Source organism: Lacerta agilis, chromosome 11 (assembly GCF_009819535.1).
Source record: "Lacerta agilis isolate rLacAgi1 chromosome 11, rLacAgi1.pri, whole genome shotgun sequence".
Classification (NCBI taxonomy): domain Eukaryota; kingdom Metazoa; phylum Chordata; class Lepidosauria; order Squamata; family Lacertidae; genus Lacerta; species Lacerta agilis.
The window spans coordinates 17,698,739-17,720,115 of NC_046322.1; the positions used below are offsets into that span (position 1 = coordinate 17,698,739).

A 21,377-nucleotide genomic window follows, 5' to 3' on the forward strand; every position below is an offset into this window, starting at 1 on the left:
TGAGAGTCCCATGGACTGCAAGAAGATCAAACCTATCCATTCTTAAAGAAACCAGCCCTGAATGCTCACTAGAAGGACAGATCCTGAAGTTGAGGCTCCAGTACTTTGGCCACCTCATGAGAAGGGAAGACTCCCTGGAAAAGACCCTGATGTTGGGAAAGATGGAGGGCACAAGGAGAAGGGGACGGCAGAGGATGAGATGGTTGGAAAGTGTTCTCGAAGCTATTAACATGAGTTTGGCCAAACTGCGGGAGGCAGTGAAGGATAGGCATGCCTGGCATGCTCTGGTCCATGGGGTCACGAAGAGTCAGACACGACTGAACGACTGAACAACAAAAGTGAAATTAGTACTGAATGTGTGGTAAGACTAAGGTAGATAGCTGAGAGAAAGCAACAGAAATAAATAAGAGACAGGGGCAAGACAAACTGTGAAGTTAAAATACGTTCAAACTTAATACATGACAATAGAAGAAGCAAGTGAAGAGCAGTCGTCTCACACAATTAAAACACAAAAACCACCCACTTCCCCATCTTTTATGTAAATATATTTACTTGCAAAATTAATGTGCATACAAAGTTAACCCCAATCAGTTAATAACTATAAACATATTTTTTTTTAAAAAACAAATTCTTACAAATAGTTATTGTAAACTATTTAAATGCAGGAAGACTTCGTGCTAGCAATGTTTTTTTTTTAAGGAAAAAGAAAAATAGCAACACAGACACATATATATGCTACACATGTAGAAATACACCTATAAATAGATATTTAAATTATTCATAATTGTATGCATAAGTTGCTTTTTTTCCTTAACTCAAAAGTGACTTACAAAATACAGCACATGCATTAAAACCAGCACAAAACTGTTATAATGGTGAAAACAAAAGTGTGGCTACACATCTTTCATGGTGATGGATGTTTAAAAATAACAATAGTGCACATTTCTCCACCCACCCCCCCGCCTCCTGGGGCAAATAGCATCCATGAGTGCACTTTTTGGTAAAGTGTATTTGTATGTTTCCCGTCAATGGACAAAAAGAGCAAACTTTTAGAACTATTATAGAAAGCTATTCAACAGCAACCCTAGCGAGTTATGTAATAAGTGTCCGAAAAAAAGTAAAAATAAAATAAAACTAAGAACAAGAAGTTGAAAGTGAAAGTTTAGGGAGGATCACACGTTCCGTGCATTAAATTTGAGATAATGATGCAGCATAAAATAATAGGAAGTTTAAACTGATAGTTAGCATAAGGAGTAGCTTGCATTTATACAGCATCCCGCTTTTTAGTGTTCAAAGCAGAAATTCAACAGGTATTCCTGATTATGGAGGTGCATCGATGGGGAGGAATGTTGAACTGGCCAGCTTTCTACTTGCCATTCAGCTATTGCAGGCACAGGAGCTCTGTCCTGGTCTCAGTTCTGTAATAGTGTGGTCACCTAGACTGCTGCAAGTCTGAAGCAGTAAAATGGGGGTTCACAAATTTGGAAAAGGCAGATGGAACTTCACCAGTTCAGAACATAGATTTGGGGGGCGGTGACATTACTTAAATGTTTCCACAAAAGCCCCTGTGGCAACCTTGCCTAAAATTCTATCTGATGTTCTAGTTTACTTTTGTTTTCAATATGAAGGACACTTTCTACATGAGAAAGCTCTGAGACTTTCCCGTTTTAATTCCAAACAGGGACAGGTTCAGAAAGGCTGGACTGATTTCCCCTCTGCTACCACCGTAGCATGAATGAACATAACTGGACTTTGCATCCCCATATCTACTTCTAGCCTTCCTTCTGGTGGTCTAGGCTGCATGCTACACGCAGAGGCATACATGGGCATCCACAAGGGTGGGAGAGGGGCAGTTGCACCCCCACCCCCACATGGACCAGAAGCCCCATTTTTCAAACTAGAGGTTTTTTTGCATTTGTAGAACCTGAGATATGAGACAAAATGTATGCATACTAGTCTTCTCCCTTTTTGTGAGAAACTAGGCTGTGTCCCCCACCTTTCACTGTTCTACTTAGCTCCTCTCTGCCTGAAAAAAATAATCATTGAATGCAGATGACTTTTCCTCAAGACCGCTTTCTAATCAGGGAAAGCAATATCCAGAGTGATGATTTGGCATCAGAAAGTCAGAGGGGATGTTGGCATAGAGTGAGCAGGTGCTTAACCTTTTCTCTTGTTACTCTTGCATCATTCCAAATCGCCGTGTCTAGCAAGCTTTCCTCCCTCACGAAGTTCCCAATGCAGGCAAACACACATTATTAAGAAGGGACTTTCACAAGAGTCCCATGGGGCAGTTTGGAGTGGGAAATGGGAAACGGGGAAAGGGGTAACGCATTCCTCTCCCGATCAGCTCTGTGGATGCTGTTTTCCCTGTTTAAAAAGTGCAATCAGGGTAAAATTGCACCCATCTCTTTTACTACAATTCAAGCGGTATGTGCATTTTGGTAAATAAATGAAATAAATATCTAGCGCGTGGCCCAGTCAAAAGCTCCAGGTAACCAACAGAGTGAGAGAATCAGTGACAATGGAGCGTTCCCTACTATGCAATAAAACACAATTCAGTACAAGATGTATTGGGGAAATATTTTTACATGGCACATTATTATTATTATTATTATTATTATTATTATTATTATTATTATTATTATTATTATTATGTCCTCCCCCCCACCAGCATAGAGGAACTTTCCCCCCACCTTGCATAAAATCAACAGCAAATAGGGGATGAATAACTCACTTTCTCCAGTGTATTTCCTGAATTTTTCAAGGTTCACCGCTGGAGGTCTGCTGGGTTTCTGCGGGGCTGAACCTAATTTGAATGGCGGAGGGATTGCCTTCCGTCTTGGCAAATTCTTGTCCTTCTCTTCTTTTTCAGAGTTACTATCCCAAGGTCCTGTCGTAGCTGCCCTGGGCAGACCAGTGAATTTAGGTGCTCCAGAAGTTGACCCAGAATCCTCTTGACTGACTTTGAAAATATTCTTGGCCACACTTGGCCTTGCTTCTTCGTTGCTCTGCTGCCCATAAGATTTTGGGAGGGCCGGAGACAGGTTGCTCTTGTCGGCGACGTGTCTCAAGGCTACACCAGGGAAAGCGCTGGCTGTGGAATCCATCCCATTGTCTCTCTTTCCTTCGGTACCCTTGGCCATTACAAATGAGTTTGGTTTGGGTTTGAGGCCTAGTGGGCTTGGAGAAGTCGGATTCAAGGAGGGGTATTTTTTGAGAGCCTCTTCATTGGGGACAGGATGTAAACCTGGTTTCTTCCCAAGGGCTGGCTTTGCAAAAGGAGGTTTGGGGTCATTCTCTTGCGAGGCTGCAATTACTTTTTCTTTAAATCCAGCCGCCATTTGAGACACAGGCTTTGTCTCGTTTCCTTCAGGTTCAGGTTTAAAATTTGACCTGAGTAGTCCTGGTGGCCTGAGTTCATTTTTTGGTGCTGTAGAGCCCGGCAATCTGTTGTCAGGAGGCTTTGGGAATAATGGCTTGGATTCAGCTTTTAGTCCGTCCATAGGTTTGGGACCCAAAGGCCTAGGAAATGCAGGTTTTTCATTCGTTTCCCTGTTAGCTGCCTGCGCCAGGGCAGCAACCTTGCTGGCCACTGCATTGCTCTTCAAATGGGGTGGCTTTGGGTCCTTGTCCGATGTGTCAGGAAGAGAAGGTTTGGTGCCCAAAGGTGGTTTAAAAGATGGAGATTTGTGGATGTTGCTGGGTCTGGGAGGTGCAGAGGCATTTTCTGGGTGGTTAAATTTCTCAAATGCAGTCCTCACCACCAACGACGGCTGTCCTGCTACTCTGGCTTGTCGGCTGTCAACCTCCCCGGCTGGGTTGTTACTAAACTTTGCCATGATGGACTTCACATTCGTCTTGCCATCCTACAAATGCACAAAGAAGTTTTTATATATATATAAAAAAAGAAAGATAAAGAAGCCGAGTGAGAAGTTGTTTGCAGCAACTTTCGCATATACTGTACTTGGAAGGGTTTCCTGGTTTGAGGCTTGTGACGCTCCTGATTGGTTAGAGATATCTCAGCATTAAACTTCCTGTATGGCTAAAGATGTTCAACATTTTGCTACATACTCGTTGTGGTTAAAGTATTATTTCAAGGCGTTTACTGCAGACGAGCAGTTTTGCTGACTGGATCTGGCCTTGCTATGTCTGCTGAAATTTCCCCCTTCCCAACGTATTTGCGGAACAAAGAAGTGATATTCTGACCTAAAATGTATGTAGCAAGTGATACAGCTAAACGCAGCAGTTCTGTCCTCCATAGTGCATGTGTTTTTGGTGTCCTTACAGCCTTGTGAGGTGAGTTCATTTTGGACAAAGCAAGCCTTCCTTACATCACATTTCATGCTTCCCACCAACATGAACCCTGCACACATGCTGATTGCAGCAGACAGTTTTTGACTTTCTTGTGTTTGTAGGTTGTAGCAAGCTGTCAACTGGCACTGTAGACTGAAACACGAACCAAGGAGTCTAAGAAGCATGAAGTCAGAGGCTTGACATAAAAGCATTGTGTGGCAATGAATGTGCAGGTCAGCGTGTGCCACACACTCATCCCATTTTGAAACACGAACCTGCAGATTTTCAAGGCAGAGTGGTCCATGAAGCACAAGAGAATGTGCCAACCGAAGAGTTATCAAATCAGGCTGACCTCATAAGGATGAGACATTATGACCTGGGAGGTCTCTTCACTACGTTTCTATTTATACCAGTCTAGAAATCCTGTAAATGTTGGAACATGACACTGAATCATGGGCGATTTACTTTTGCCACAACCATTCACTTATTTATGAGAAAGTAAACAGGGGGTTGCGAAGGGGAAAGAAATCATTTCACTACTTTCATTTCCACTATTAAAAGTTTAATTCATTTAATTTATTCAACTAATTTTTCACTCATAGCATACCCATTGAAATTAATGAACATGGCTAGCTTAGGTCCATTAATCTCAACAGGTCCACTCTGAAACCTAGCTGAATCCCACCCTTTTTAAATCACAGTTGCGCTCATTTTATTATTGTTTTGAAGCTAGTTCATTTATTTCCATAAATCCCACGCAACTGATGGGTGACCAAAGTAGGCTTCTGTTGCTTGTAACATTGGTGTTTTCTATCTGAACAGTCTCCCGTTCCTCAAAGGGGTCAGAGCTCTGAAATTTCAGACAGACTAAGGTTATGGTACTGGATTTACAGGAAATTTTAAAGTGGCAAGAAGAGGAGCTACCAGGTAGTGGGCAGATAGATGGATGTCTGTCTTAAGCAGCAGCAGCAGAGCAGAGGAACTGAGTAGCAGACCAAACCTGCTCTACCTGTATATCTGTGAGCGAAAAAAAACCTACATTACAAACATGCTATTAACCTCAAGGACTCCCTCATACGAAGGGAGGAACACTGAACTCAACAGTGCTGCGATTGGACCTCCTCAACACTAGGGGAAGTGGGGAGCAGGCAACAATCTATAGCTACGGTGTTAGGGGGCATTCTTGTTGCATTTTCATTTCTCACCTTGGAAACTGCTGGCATTCCCCCACCCATCATCATCGTTGTCGTCATCATAGCCGGCTCTGCCCTTTCTGATGCAATGCTTTTCCTACTTTAGGATTTTACATTACTTTCTGTTTTTATTTGCAGATTATGCCATCAGCTTTCCTGCATTGGAGAGGTGAGCACACCTGGATTGCAGTGAGTGAGCATCACCCTGGGAAAACCAACCTTTTTGATTATCTCCCTTGCCAGGTAAGTATAGGTATAGCTTTGTTTGCTAGAATATTATTCTGATTACAATTCTTTAAAATTGCATTTTAATTCTATCTTTATTCCAAGGACTCAAGGTGGCATACATACTTATCCTCCTCTCTATTTTATCCTCACAGGGTTAGGCTGGAAGGCAGTGATTGGCCTGAGGTCACCCAGTGAGCTTCAGGGTTGAGTGGGGTCATAATCCAATACTCTAAGTCTAAGCACTGCACCACACTGGCTCTCGTTTGTACTAGGAGGAGGAGCAGCAGCAGCAGCTAGCACTGGGGGAGAATTCGGTTCGGTTTTACTTAATTCACACTTCCTGAAGCAGGTGTATGAACTGAAACACAGCCACCTTCAACATTTGCAGTTCTCCAAATTTTGCAATGCAGTTCTCCAACCAATCAAAATGCATGCAAAAATGCATATATTTGGGGGGAAATATACACACAAATGCATGTATTAGTGAAAATAACATCAAATGCATTCCATTACGCAAAATTGTATACTCGAAATATCAACAACCTCAGATATGCAGATGACACAACTTTGATGGCAGAAAGTGAGGAGGAATTAAAGAACCTATTAATTAGGGTGAAAGAGGAGAGTGCAAAATGTGGTCTGAAGCAGCCACAAAATTAAAAGATGCCTACTTCTTGGGGGGGGGGGGGAAGCGATGACAAACCTAGACAGCATCTTAAAAAGCAAAGACATCACCTTGCCGACAAAGGTCCGTATAGTTAAAGCTATGGTTTTCCCAGTAGTAATGTACGGAAGTGAGAGCTGGACCATAAAGAAGGCTGATCGCCGTAGAATTGATGCTTTTGAATTATGGTGCTGGAGGAGACTCTTGAGAGTCCCATGGACTGCAAGAAGATCAAACCTATCCATTCTCAAAGAAATCAGCCCTGAGTGCTCACTAGAAGGACAGATCCTGAAGTTGAGGCTCCAGTACTTTGGCCACCTCATGAGAAGAGAAGACTCCCTGGAAATGACCCTGATGTTGGGAAAGATGGAGGGCACAAGGAGAAGGGGACGACAGAGGATGAGATGGTTGGACAGTGTTCTCGAAGCTACCAACATGAGTCTGACCAAACTGCAGGAGGCAGTGGAAGACAGGTGTGCCTGGTGTGCTCTGGTCCATGGGGTCACGAAGAGTTGGACATGACTAAACAACAACAGCATGTGTATATTAAAAGAAATGCACACTTAAATACTGTTTTCATGGAAGCTTAAAAAATGTCTCTGAACTGAGGCAGAGTGCTGAGCATGATATATGAGCGGGAACAGAAGAAGGAACTAGTATGTGAATTCATGTGCCTTCAGAAAGAAAGGCGAAGCCCATGTGATTTCTGGAATGCGAAAAGGCTGCAGTTCTTCATTTACTTAATATATTTAGGGCTGGATCCTAGGATTATTTATTTATTTCATAATGGGTTGGTATTTTTAGGGCCACGAGTTAATTTTGTGGCAGCATTTCAGGGCAGCAGAGAGGACTGCTTAGCCACTGTTCAGGAAATTGTCTCTTAAAATGATATATCAAGCCGAAAAGCACACACACTGTTCCTGCAGCAGGGACAACCAAGGGAGGCCTGCAACAAAATGTTGCAGTGTGGAATACTTCTGTTCATGGTTCCTTGGAAGCAGAGCTTAGTAAGAGTATGATCCTTGATGGCATTTAGCCTGCGCCCGTATCTCAGATAGGCTAGGTCAATTCTGGCTGCTAGCGACGGAAGGCCCAACTCAGCTTTTAGGTGGGCAGCTGGTGTCCCACAAGGAAAGCCCCAAAATCAGCCTCATAAATATATTTTGTACAACCTCTAGTTCAGATTTGAAGCCAATTCCCCATATTTCAGCCCCGTTGAGCATTTGGGTGATGATTTTAGAAACAAATATCTTAATAGCTGGGTTGATTAACTGTCTGCCCTTTGAATGGAAGAAGCTATATAGTTGCCCAGTACAACCACCAGATATTAGCTTAATTGCTTCCAGATGGGGCCTAATAATAATAATAATAAAAAAACAATAATAATAATAAATCTGCATGCTCTTCACTTTTTCCAGTTATGAGAAATTTTGTCATTTCTACCGCTATGTACAGATATCTTCTTAGATGTTTATTTCTTGCTATACTTTGCATGCCTCGCCTTGCTTTGCAGCTACACACCATTGTCTCACTACTGATAAACGTCAGTGCTGGGTTTTGCATATGGTTCCATTATTTGGCTATGATGGCCTGAAAAGAGAAATAAGAGCTGTTTGCCTTTGGATACAACTAAGGTCCTTTTCTCTCTGTGTGTATGATTCAGACAAATGGAATCAACAGATTACCAGAAAGCTACAGACCAAACACAAGACAGCTGGAGAGGAGTTCCCACGTTCAGTTTCCAAATAAGTCATTTCTTTGTAAAATAACCTAAGGACAAGATCATACAGAAGGGCACCCACTCGGCAAAAGCTACCCTAGACCACTCCATTGTCCAAAGAATGCGAAGCTGTTGCAATATTTTCTGCCACCCTGAATCATTCTCTTTGTCCTTTACTAGTCAAATTTAAGGCTTTTTCACACACTGTTATTTCCCCTTCAAGCCCTACATCAGCTGACATGAAAGAGAGAGAAGAAAGGGCAAGGAAAGAGGAAGATGAAACATTAGCCAACACTGCCGAACTTCTCTCTCTTTTCTCAACCTCTGTTTTACTGTCACAGAAGGAGAACGTACAAAAATATTCAGTGTGTGCTAACAGTTAAGCAAGCCTTGCGGTTTCCTCTCCAGGAGGACTAGGCGTACATTTATTTACAAACCAGCTAAAGTTCTAGAGCTAACACTTGTAAAGGACTCTCTACAAGTGTGTGATTTGGGCCTCCATCCTTCAAACTGGGATGTCCTAAGGCCAGGGATAGGCAACCTAAGGCCTGAGGGCCAGATGTGGCCCAATCACCTTCTCAATCCGGCCCACGGACGGTCTGGGAATCAGCATGTTTTTACATGAGTAGAATGTGTCCTTTTTTAACACTGCTGCTGTTGCTGCCGCTGTGAGTGTCTGGGAAGACCGCTCCCTCCTCCGGCCAACTCCATCGGGCCTAGGAGGCAGGCCAACACTCAACCGCCACAGATTAAGAGGCTCCAGAGAAGCCGCCGGAACACTGCTGCTGTTGCTGCCGCTGTGAGTGTCTGGGAAGACCGCTCCCTCCTCCGGCCAACTCCATCGGGCCTAGGAGGCAGGCCAACACTCAACTGCCACAGCTTAAGAGGCTCCAGAGAAGCCTCCGGAACACTGCTGCTGTTGCTGCTGCTGCTGCTGTGAGTGTCTGGGAAGACCGCTCCCTCCTCCAGCCAACTCCATCGGGCCTAGGAGGCGGGCCAACACTCACCAACACAGCTTAAGAGGCGCCGAGAAGGGCAGCCTCGGCTCTTGCTCTGCAAATTACTATTGTTTGTATAATGTATTTTACATTGTAATGTAACCAAAGCAAATTCCAAGTATATTGAAAAATGTACTTCGCCAATAAATTATTATTCTATTCTATTCTATTCTATTCTATTCTATTCTATTCTATTTATTTAAAATGCATCTCTGCGTTATTTCTGGGGCAAAGGAATTCGTTCATTATTATTTTTTCCAAAATATAGTCCGGCCCACCACATGGTCTGAGGGACGGTGGACCGGCCCATGGTTGAAAAAGGTTGCTGACCCCTGCCTAAGGCTATACTTCCTTGTAGCTTTCAGGGACAATCGGATGAAGCTTGGCTGAAGCACGTCTACTTTCGCCACCAGGTCTACTCATGAGACAATTCTTGAGGCACCTTGAGAGAAGGAAGAAACAAGGACCAAAGAGCACAGTAACCACCAGCTCCTGGAGATGGCGGGAGAGAACTGTTGGGACAAACCTTCTCCTCACTTTGCCTTGAACTTCTTGAGATGTTTCTGTTACTGACTACAACAAACTGTGTGAATGGAAAAGAGCTTGGCAAATGATAGTTGCCATTTTCTCCCAAATAATAGGGGTCAAATTAAATGTGATATGTTTCTACAGCTCTGTATTTTTTATTTGCTGAGGAGTAACTGAAGGGCCTAAATCTAGATTAGGAGTACGGTATAGCTTGACCCTAGGAGATACCCAACAGAAGAAGTTAAATTTTTATTAGCATTCATTGGCTAAACTTTCAAAAGTCTGTATTCTTAGGGACTGGATTCCCCCTACCCTTTTCCAGTCTCAAGCCCACCTCCCTATTATGTGCTGCAACCAGGGCTAACCCTACTGTTAGGAAGGGGTGGGGAATCCATTTTGGCCCAAGGGCCACATTATTTTCTGGCAACCTTCCAAGGGCCGCATGCCAGTGGTGGGTGGGGTCAGAGGCCAAAGTTTGAGGAGCAACAGATGTAAATCATAGTTCAAGGTGGGTGTGAAGCAGGGTTGGCGAGTGATGTGGGCTTGGGGCATGGCCGGCCCATCCATGAGGCAAATGGAAGCAGCAACCTCAGGCAGTGGAATCCAAGGGGGGCCCATTCCAAGGAGTGAAAAACAGCAGAATCTTTAGTTACTTTCCATAATTTATTGGTTTATATACATCCCACCTTTTCTCTAAGAAGATTAAGGCAGTTTACCTGATTCTTACCACTCCGTCCTTTTATTCTTAAAGGTAAAGGGACCCCTGACCATTAGGTCCAGTCGTGTCCGACTTTGGGGTTACAGTGCTCATCTCACTTTAATGGCCGAGGGAGCCGGTGTGCAGCTTCTGGGTCATGTGGCCAGCATGACAAAGCCACTTCTGGTGAACCAGAGCAGCACACGGAAATGCCATTTACCTTCCCGCTGTGATGTGCTTCCCGTTATGATGTGCTTTCGAACTGCTAGGTGAGCAGGAGCTGGGACCGAGCAACGGGAGCTCACCCCGTCATGGGGATTCAAACCGCCGACCTTCTGTGGTTTAACCCACAGCGCCACCCGCGTCCCATGCTAGGTTAAATTGAGAGAGTGTGACTGACCTGAAGTCACCCAGTGAGCTTCATCACTGAGTGGGGATTCGAATCTTGGTCTCCCCAGTTCAAGTCTTGCACGCTAACCACTGCACCACTTATCATACATGCTAACGTTTTAAAACAAGCCATTCCCTGCCCCACCAAGGTTAAACCCAGAACTATGATTTATCTGAAAGAGCTTCCAGAAAATAGGACTTGTTGCTGCAGGCTAGGGATAGCTGGGTAGCAGGTACTAATGTGATATGATCACTCTGTTCTTTATCACCTTTAATTTAGCTGGATATCAAGTTGTAAAAGAAATTCAGGAGAATAATAAGCAGGGAAACTTATATAGGATTAACCAGTGTACATGAACTCTCCTCAGCCATGAATTTACTATGTGGCCTTAGGTAAGCGATGACGGCCTTCACCTCAGTTCCCCATCTGTAATCTCCAGAGGAAACAGAGCTGGCCTGCATTGCTGAATAGTGAGATTATGCATGTGCATTATTTTGACCACTCAAGGGAAAAAGTGCTACACAGATATTAAGTATTATTACCTCCAGTGTCCTCCGCCTGACAGGTTGTTGAGAAGCCCATTCATTCCAGAACAAGGCTGTACCTTCTATTCCATCTTAAATTTGCATATGTAAAACATCTGTGCAGTTATTTGTGCAACACATTTGCCCATGGCCATGAGTTCACACAGCTAATCTGCTTCCTGCTCTGAGCAAATGCAAAGTAGATTTAGACAAACTGCCTGAAGTATCACGTAAACCTCCAATGGGGCTCTTCTATATCATATAAGCATCATGGCTGAGTGGGAATTTGAACCCTGGTTTCACAAATCCTAGTCTGGCACTCTAACCACTATACCATACGGGTTTACAACGCAGGAGGTTGTATGCAATGTTAGTCCTACTCAAGAGTATCCATCGAAATGAATGGACAGGACTGAAATTAGGTCCATTAGTTTTAACAGGTCTGCTCTGAGTACAACTGAGTTGGATACAACCTTTTGAGTTGAATGTTTTAGGAGTCTATTCTACCCAATGATGCAAACTGATTAATGTGCTATTGTAGTGCCACCTGCTTGATCTACCTATTGGTTTATGTGTTATCTTTCAACTTTAAACTTCGGCAGTTTTGAGGGGAAGATTTAGAGGAGTTCCATATGATCAGAGAACGTGCCATTGTGTTTTAGGAGAGGTAGAATCCACAGAACACATTCTACTGAGTTGTCCCTTTTATAACGATTTAAGGCAATATCTCATAGCCCCATATTTATCTCAGTTTAGCTCTTGATTAAGAGAAAGGCAGGTAGCATATCTGCTGAATAAGCCCACTGGGAAAATAGCCTTATCTGTGGCTAAATTCCTCTTCCTGGCGCTCAAGTGCCGGAAGCGCAAAATCGAATGCCTCGATGCGGGTTATCTGTATGAGGTTTACTAGTGCTGTCCTATTTTTAATTGTGTATCCCCCTGATGTTTTTAGTTCTAAAATTTTGTATTGAGAAATGTTTTTCTTCTTTCTGACTATCGGTCGAATAAAGGATTTGTATGTATGTAAATATTAACAAAACAATGCTCCTTCCCATAAAAAAGGCATCTTTTAAAATGTGGTATGAATTAGGTCTCTGGTGCATGATGTTTGGTGTCTCACAGGGGTACATGGATAATTTTGTATCTGTGAATTCCTCTGCGATATGACCTCACCCTCACCTTTCAGGTTAAGGGACAAATCTGCATATGGTCAAGAATCCTTAGCAGTTTAAATATCCCAAACTATGCATGTGTATTTTGAGAGAAAATACTAATACATTAATTTATTTAACAAAATGTATGTGCCTATTGATTGTAAGAAAAACTTTAAGTGGTTTACAAAAATAATCTAATTATTTTATTTTTAGAGCAAGTATATATTTGAACATTGCAAACATGCGCTGGATTATGGAGAAAGCTAGAGAGTTCCAGAAAAACATCTACTTCTGCTTCATTGACTATGCAAAAGCATTTGACTGTGTCGACCACAGCAAACTATGGCAAGTTCTTAAAGAAATGGGAGTGCCGGATCACCTCATTTGTCTCCTGAGAAATCTCTATGTGGGACAAGAAGCTACAGTTAGAACTGGATATGGAACAACTGATTGGTTCAAAATTGGGAAAGGAGTACGACAAGGCTGTATATTGTCTCCCTGCTTATTTAACTTATATGCAGAATTCATCATGCGTAAGGCTGGACTGGATGAATCCCCAACCGGAATTAAGATTGCTGGAAAAAATATCAACAACCTCAGATATGCTGATGATACTACCTTGATGGCAGAAAGTGAGGAAGAATTAAAGAACCTTTTAATGAGGGTGAAAGAAGAGAGCGCAAAATATGGTATGAAGCTCAACATCAAAAAAACTAAGATCATGGCCACTGGTCCCATCACCTCCTGGCAAATAGAAGGGGAAGAAATGGAGGCAGTGAGAGATTTCACTTTCTTGGGTTCCATGATCACTGCAGATGGTGACAGCAGTCACGAAATTAGAAGACGCCTACTTCTTGGGAGAAAAGCAATGACAAACCTAGACAGCATCTTAAAAAGCAAAGACATCACCTTGCCGACAAAGGTCCGTATAGTTAAAGCTATGGTTTTCCCAGTAGTAATGTACGGAAGTGAGAGCTGGACCATAAAGAAGGCTGATCGCCGTAGAATTGATGCTTTTGAATTATGGTGCTGGAGGAGACTCTTGAGAGTCCCATGGACTGCAAGAAGATCAAACCTATCCATTCTCAAAGAAATCAGCCCTGAGTGCTCACTAGAAGGACAGATCCTGAAGTTGAGGCTCCAGTACTTTGGCCACCTCATGAGAAGAGAAGACTCCCTAGAAAAGACCCTGATGTTGGGAAAGATGGAGGGCACAAGGAGAAGGGGACGACAGAGGATGAGATGGTTGGACAGTGTTCTCGAAGCTACTAACTTGTGTTTGGCCAAACTGCGAGAGGCAGTGAAGGACAGGCGTGCCTGGCGTGCTCTGGTCCATGGGGTCACGAAGAGTCGGACACGACTGAACGACTGAACAACAACAATATATTTTAACACATATCTAAATATGCCTTTTGAAGTACCGCAATCATTTAAATAGTATATTAGAGAAAATATTCATTTAAATATGTATTTAAATGCATATCTTTAGAGGAATCTTGCTTTAAATGTCATAGATTAATGGGGAAAGGGGTCGGAATTGAATTAATGGAGTTTTTTTATAAAAAAAGTGAAAGTAATTTTTCTTTTGAAACAAAGTTTGTCAGAAATGTTCTCCAATACCCTTTCCCCTGCCCTGACTGTAAAAAGAAAAAAGAGGGGGGGACGCAAAAAGAGCTCAGGGATCCCAGCAGCAGAGTGCAAAAGATATCAGTACACACTCTCCTTTCACCTAGGAAGCCTCACGTTTCAAAGTGCAATTTCATCTTGAAAACTGCATGCATTCGATTGCAAAATGCATGAGCACTTTTTGCATATTTGTAAGGAACCCAAGACTACCTCTCTGCTGAAACGCTTCCCCTCCTGCTTTGATCTTCTTGAAGCAAAGCTTAAAAACTTGCAGAGGAAGATGTATAAACTGCACACGCTGCAGAATATCAAATCCCCTCTACCTCATAATTGCTCCCTGCTGTGCAGCTGATAGGCAGGAGGGGGCTCAGAAAACCTGATGAAACCTAACAGCAGGCTGCAACCAACCTGGAAGCAGGGGCTTCGTCACACCTGAGATAGCCCTGGCTGTTCTTATCTGATGCTATTTCACTGTAAAAGCAGGATTGCTGCTGAAGTTCAAGGGCCAGTAGAGATCAAATACAACAATTTTGGCAAGAAAGTACGTATTAATTTTTTTAAAAAAGTATTTCCCTATCTATCAAAGCTGGCTATTCTTGTGGCTGGAGGAAGAACAAAATTCTTAGGGAAGGGGAGACATAAATTGCAGTTTGATTCCATAAAAGAGATGTTCATGCATCTCCTACCTAATGTCCACAGATGTACGCACACCATACGTTTAAAGCACATTTCTAGCACACTGGGAAGAAACACGGGAACTGTAGTTTACCACTTGCAGAACTATAATTCTCAGCATCCTTTACAAACTACAGTGCGCGGGGTTTGGAGGGAAGGGCTGGGAATGCGCTTTGAATGTATGGTGCGTAAGCAGGCTACTTTGGCCATGAGCAAGATGCCTGCCCATGTTGCAATCCTTCCTACAATATGCTGGTTCAATGGTTGGCCGTTGGCGGTTCTCTGTAATGGTCTGCTAAGCACAGACTGGTGGACACTGATAAGAGTCTCTTGGACACACACACAGAGGGAATCACTGCATGAAGTCACTGTATGAAGTTACATCACTCTTTCTCAACTCCCAGAGTTAGGTGGAAGAGGTGCAGAGCAGATTGGGATCTTCAGGGGAAGGTCTGAAGACCGCAGGTCCACAGACAGTTTCTTGATCCAGTCAAAGCCTCAGCCCCAGAAAAAGAACAATGCGTACATAAAACAGTACTGTACTGGAGACGGCTTTTATCTTATATTTACATTTGGTCTCGTCGTACCAAAAAACGGGCTGATTAATCATGTTATCTGCAAACACTTTACGTCTGCTCTGTCAAGGGAAATCACATATGCAGAGAAGTAATGCAAATGTTCGTCACTCCGCCTTTCCACCAATTTTAAGGTATTTCTCTAGTTGATATTTTTCAGTAACGTATCACGTTTCTAAGAATTATACTTATATCTCATCTTTCCTCCGCGGATATCAAAGGGTTGTAAGTTGTTTCTCCTCCACCCCCTAGATCATTTACCTGAGCGACAACCCTGGGAGGTGGGTTAGGCTGGAAGAGAGATCCTGGTCCAAGATCAACCATACCCGCCAACACTCCTCAGATGAAAATAGGGACATTTCTCGCTCCCCCGCAACTGACCCTCCTCGACCTCCCAGTTTTGTTGTCCCAACCCCTGCGGAGCGTTTCCTTCACCACTACACCAGCACACACACCTTCCACCAGCCTGAGAAAACCTCTTCATCCCATTTTTATTTTATTTAATTATTTGGTAGATTTACAGAAAAGAAAAGAAAAACGCACACCAATAAATACATTTTTAGAAAGGGGCGAGATTAGATGCACACACACAAAGCATTTCTTTAAAAAAACAGCAACACCTAGACTCCTTGTACTTTGCTCTGCTCCCCCTTTCTTCCCACCCAGGCCCTGTCCTCTACTTGCACCTTGGGGCCAGTGCATCATACAAAGCCTCAGCAACCATAGCCTCTCCTCCTCACCTGCTCTCCAGCAGCTGCTACAAGATGCCCAAGGGAGGAGGCTGACGGCAGCAGCCATGGGGAGGCCAAAGAGAGGCGACAGGGTGCTCCCTCACAGCTGCCACTGCTCAGGACATCTTCCTCCCTGAACTCAGTAGCGGCAGCACTGGTGGGGGAAATAGGGACATTGCAGGATCAAAACAGAAGCTGGGAAGGCTCTTGTAATTCCAAGACTGGCCATGGAAAATAGGGACACTTGGAGGGTATGCATCGCCCCATGAGCTTCATGGCTAGGTAGGAATTTGAACCTGGAGCTCCATATTCCTAGCCCAACACTAACTCATGGGTAGTCCACATGGTGTCTTGCAGATGTTGTAGACTTTATCTCCCATCATCCCTGACCATTGGCCATCCTGACTGGGGCTGATGAGAGTTCTAGCTGAGGACATCTGCAGGGCACATATACTGCCCCTCCTCCAACCACAAGACAACTCAGTTTTATCTACAACTTGTGATGTATGGAGACGAGTGCAGCCCACCAGCTACGTATGCATGGTGGCTCTTGAGAAATGCATTTGTGCAGCCTGTCTCAAATTGCAGAAAGAAAAGAACAGGCATTGTCACAGGAACATAGGAAACTGCCATGCAGCAACTCTGACCATTGGTCCACCTAGCTCTCCAGGGTTTTAGACAGCACTCTCTGCCCGCCATGCCTATAGATGCTGGAAACTTTACCTGGGACCTTTTGAATGAAAAACATGCACTCTTGCCACTGGGCCATTGACCTTCTGCAGGTGAGGCACCAGGATGTGGCTGGCGGACAGCATTTGGCTCAGCAGATCACAAGCTGCATGCAGCCTGATCGGCTGGTCTGGTTGAAAGAGGTTTGGGCAGTTTCTTAGAATGCCACAAAGCTGGTGTTTCAAAGATATGAAACGAAAACGCATGCATCATCCACTCATGACGACTGCTGCAAAACAGTCTTACAGCTGTCTTATCTCTTTAGTTTTTAATAACTATTTCAGTGAAACCGATGAAAATTAGAAGAGTCTGCACTTACCATGACAACAAGTTTTTTGTGGGATCACAAGCCTGCTGAAGAATGTAGTGTTAGAAGAGGAAATTTTTCTCTGTCCTTTTGCCTGGAACTGTTAACACTTTCAAAATAGGAAGTGGGCTTGTTTTGTTTTTTTCTAATCCAGCCTTCGTAGGAAAAACCGAACAAGTGCAATCCTTAGTTTGCATATTTCGATCCAACAACTAGCACGGCTTGTAGCAGTAACCTAAAAACGCCCTGTAGTGTATGTGTGTGGGGGGGGGGGGCAAAGGAACTGGGAAACAAACAAACAAACAATAGTAATTATTTTATTTTATTTTATTTGCACCCTGTCCATCTGACTGGGTTCCCCCAGCCACTCTGGGCGGGAGAATACACGAATAACCAGAAAATCTCTAGCACTATAATAACGCACACATTTCCCAGCTTTTTTTCGGGGGGGGGGGGGTTTCGTGCTTTTCTAGGAGTTGCAACAGGATAGTTGATTTACCATATTTTTCCGTGTATAATACGCCACCGTGCATAAGACAACCCCTATTTTGAGGGACTCCAATTTTAGAAAACGGGGGGAGATGGCCCAGAGTTGTTAAGCTTTTTTGATTGCTGAAAATCATCTGACAGCTCGCAGCCAGCGGCTGCCAATCACCAGCCCAACCGAGCAACTAATGAAGCAGAATGATGTGTGGACAGTCTGGCATTTGTGGTTGCTCTCAGTTTCTCATTTTTCCAGGCTTACTGTAAGCTTGGTTCTCCACATTTGCACATCAATTTGTGTTTTTTAAAAAAATCTTATAAATATTCATCCACATTTTAATGTGCATTTCTCCTAATGTACACATTTGTCTTTGCAGAATACAGTGGTTCCTCGTGTTACGTACCACCCCCCTTACGAATGCTTCAGGTTACGTGCTTTGCTAACCCGGAAGTAGATGCCCCTTGTTGCGACCTTTGCCCCGGGATGCGAGCGGAAGTCACACTGCAGCAGCGTGGCAGCAGCGGGAGGCACCATTAATGAAAGCGCGCCTCATGTTACAAATGGTTTCTGCTTACGAACGGACCTCCGGAATTGATTAAGTACGTAACACAAGGTACCACTGTATATACTTTTCTGCAAAGCAATTTCCTATAACATACTGCATCTTTTATGTTATTTTCACTAATCTATGCACACCGGTATTGTGGGAATATGCTAGCTTCAGCGCTCCCGCGTGCAGCCGCCATTAGCTGCAAACGAGCTTGCCACGCAGGACGGAAGAAGACGCCGTGCGATCTGTCAAGACACAGCGCTGCACATGTCGGAGAAAAGCGTGGCAGGAAATATCAAGCACAGTGACCCTGCGGAGCTGTTCCCGCCAGGAAATACTTGTGTGTGTTGTTGTTGTTATTGATTAACTGTGTGGCTATGTCAGCAAAAGGTTAAAAAATAAAAGTCCCCGCCTGGGCGCGAGCGGGAGGATTCGTCCGTTGTTCTCTGAGCGCACCAGATACCCGACTGCAGTCTCCTGTTTCTCCTGCATCTCCCGTCTCTTTCGTTTTCCTCCGCTGCTTTCTTTTTCACCCTCACGACCTTCCTTCAGTTGTTGGAGCAAGCTTCTCCAACACAGTATATGCATTTTTGTACACATTATTTACACTGCAAAATTTGGAGAACTGAAAATTTCGCATATTGTTTTGAAAAGTGGGAATTGGGTCGGTTTGCACTTAAATGTGAACTGACTCATTCCCCAGCCCCACTCGCCATCCATCCCTTGTATATGGTCCAGTATAAATCTACCATTAAGGTACGATTATTTGTTGAGAAGGGACGCGGGTGGCGCTGTGGGTTAAACCACAGAGCCTAGGGCTTGTTGATCAGAAGGTCTGCAGTTCGAATCCCCACAACGGGGTGAGCTCCCGTTGCTCGGTCCCAGTTCCTGCCCACCTAGCAGTTCAAAAGCACATCAAAAATGCAAGTAGATAAATAGGTACCGCTCCAGCAGGAAGGCCAACAGTGTTTCTGTGCGCTGCTCTGGTTTGCCAGAAGCGGCTTGGTCATGCTGGCCACATGACCCGGAAGCTGTATGCCGGCTCCCTCAGCCAGTAACGTGAGATGAGCACCGCAACCCCAGAGTCGGACACGACTGGACCTAATGGTCAGGGGTCCCTTTACCTTTATTTGTCGAGACATGCTGCAGAGAACATCCACAAAAAAGCTTTCCATTCTGGAGGATCCCCAAGATGTTTCTCTGCAAGATCTCACTTGAATAGAAGAGGCCCTTTAGGCCAGATATCGCAAGACTAGTGATATTTCTTTTGGAGGTTTTTCTTTCCTGGAAAAGCAGTCCCAGAATGCCTTTTTTTCTCCTCAAAGTATTTCCAACTTCAGTAGCATTTTGCTGTGTGGCACTGAAGGAAGGGGCAGGTATTGTTCGAAAAACACACATCCAACCAACATCCCCCTCTCCCTGCCAAGCTTACCGTGATTTGGATTTCACTTCATATTTAGTCAAGATCTCTGGACTTCAAAGTGGAAATGCATCATATTTTGCATTCATTTTGGGGACTTGTAAGTGAAGTAAATCACAACCTAACAGATTTGTATGCGTGCGGGTAAATACTGCAGACAGCTACAGAAACAGGTCTATGTAGTGAGCTAGAGTCTGAATACTGAGAGGAAAGCAGCAGCTGCTATTTTAGTTTAGTATCAAAGGGAAAGGTTTTAAAAACAAACATAACCACCTGAGTTTGCAAGTAATTCCAGGAACAACTGGTTGCTGAGTGACTGAAGTTTTTGTATGGTGGTTCGTTTTGAGATGAACAGATAACGGGGGGGAAATTAATAATGCCCTAGATTCTCAAAGATCATCTATTTGAGGCATCTTCTGTTGTGGGAGACCCTGATGTTAGGAAAGATGGAGGACACAAGGAGAAGGGGACGACAGAGGATGAGATGGTTGGACAGTGTTCTTGAAGCTACTAACATGAGTTTGGCCAAACTGCAAGAGGCAGTGAAGGATAGGCGTGCCTGGCGTGCTCTGGTCCATGGGGTCACGAAGACTGAACAACAACAACAACAACAACTGTTGCGGGAGTGGGGGACTTTGGGCCCTTCAGTTGTTGCTGAACTACAACCCCCATCAGCCCTGGCATGTCTGACCAATTGCAAGGGATGATGGGAGTTGTAGTCCAGCAACATCTGGAGGGCCAGGGGTTTTGTTTGTTTGTTTTGCTGAACTGTCTGTCCCCTTTCTGGGACTGGCCACAGATGAGGTTAAGGCGGAGGTCAGCGAACTTTTTCAGCAGGGGGCCGGTCCACTGTCCCTCAGAACTTGTGGGGGACCAGACTATAGTTTGAAAAAAATAATGAACGAATTCCTATGCCCCACAAATAACCCAGAGATGCATTTTAAATAAAAGGACACATTCTACTAGTGTAAAAACATGCTGATTCCTGGACTGTCCGTGGTCCGCATTTAGAAGGCGATTGGGCTGCATCCGGCCCCCAGGCCTTAGTTTGGGGACCCCTGGGTTAAGGCAAAAAGGAAAGAGGATTGTAACTCATCGGGTCCCATGCAAAAGGAAGGTCATATCTCCCTGCTGTCCTGTCTGAATCTTCCATTTTGGTCAGGCAGATGGATGACTGACAAAGCAGGGAGGAACATACTTGCTGTGAACTGGACACACCCTGGAGCTCCTGCAAAGGTTATCTTGGGAGCAGGTGCTTTCTCCAATTGTTTGACACACACCTTGTAACAAAATGGGCTTTCACTCCCATCTCTTCCCTGCAAGGTTAAGAGGCTGGGAGCCCCACACTTCCTCAATTCATTAACAGACTTCCACCATCTCCCATTTAATTCCCTTGTTCCCCAGCTGCTAGATGGATGGCTAAGAGCTTCAGATATTAAACTGAGGGTCGGGACATACTATTACCAAGCCCTCTGGTCTTGCTAGCAAAGGGACCAAAATCTGAACTTTCCGCTTACTTCCCCTTTAAGCTTGGGGCATGCAGAAGTGGTTATCCTTCCTTAGCAAAATACAGAGCCACCCTCAGAGTTTCTAGTTCAAGACTTCTGTTGGAGGGATTCAAGACAGAGGAAGTAAAAGAAACAAGAGCTTGCATTAAGATAAAAATAGTGTCTTTTCTAACTAGTCCATAGTATCCTGATGGAGGAATGGGTGAATCTGTCTTGGTTTTGGTTTCTCCCAGCTTCCCATCCTAACCTTAAGTTAGTTCTCTACATTTCTACATCAGTTTCTGTGTGTATGTGTTTTTTTTTAAGTGATCATGAAAATTCATAAGCATTTTACTGAACCAGAGCTTCTTGTTGAAGGCAGCTCCCCTTTCTCCTCCCTCTT

The 21,377-nt window shown here is 44.1% G+C and overlaps 1 protein-coding gene across 1 annotated transcript in view; it reads right to left on the reverse strand.

Annotated features, from left to right (window-relative positions):
• FYB1 (FYN binding protein 1) overlaps positions 1-17,154 on the reverse strand; it is a 47,750-nt gene extending 30,596 nt beyond the window's left edge. The window contains exons 1-2 of the mRNA XM_033164489.1: positions 17,046-17,154; positions 2,735-3,866 (exon numbers count right to left, since the gene is read on the reverse strand). Of these exons, the coding sequence (XP_033020380.1) occupies positions 2,735-3,866; positions 17,046-17,048 (1,135 nt within the window). The 5' untranslated portion in view covers positions 17,049-17,154. The remainder of the gene's footprint in view (positions 1-2,734; positions 3,867-17,045) is intronic.
• Positions 17,155-21,377: the final 4,223 nt, after the last annotated feature.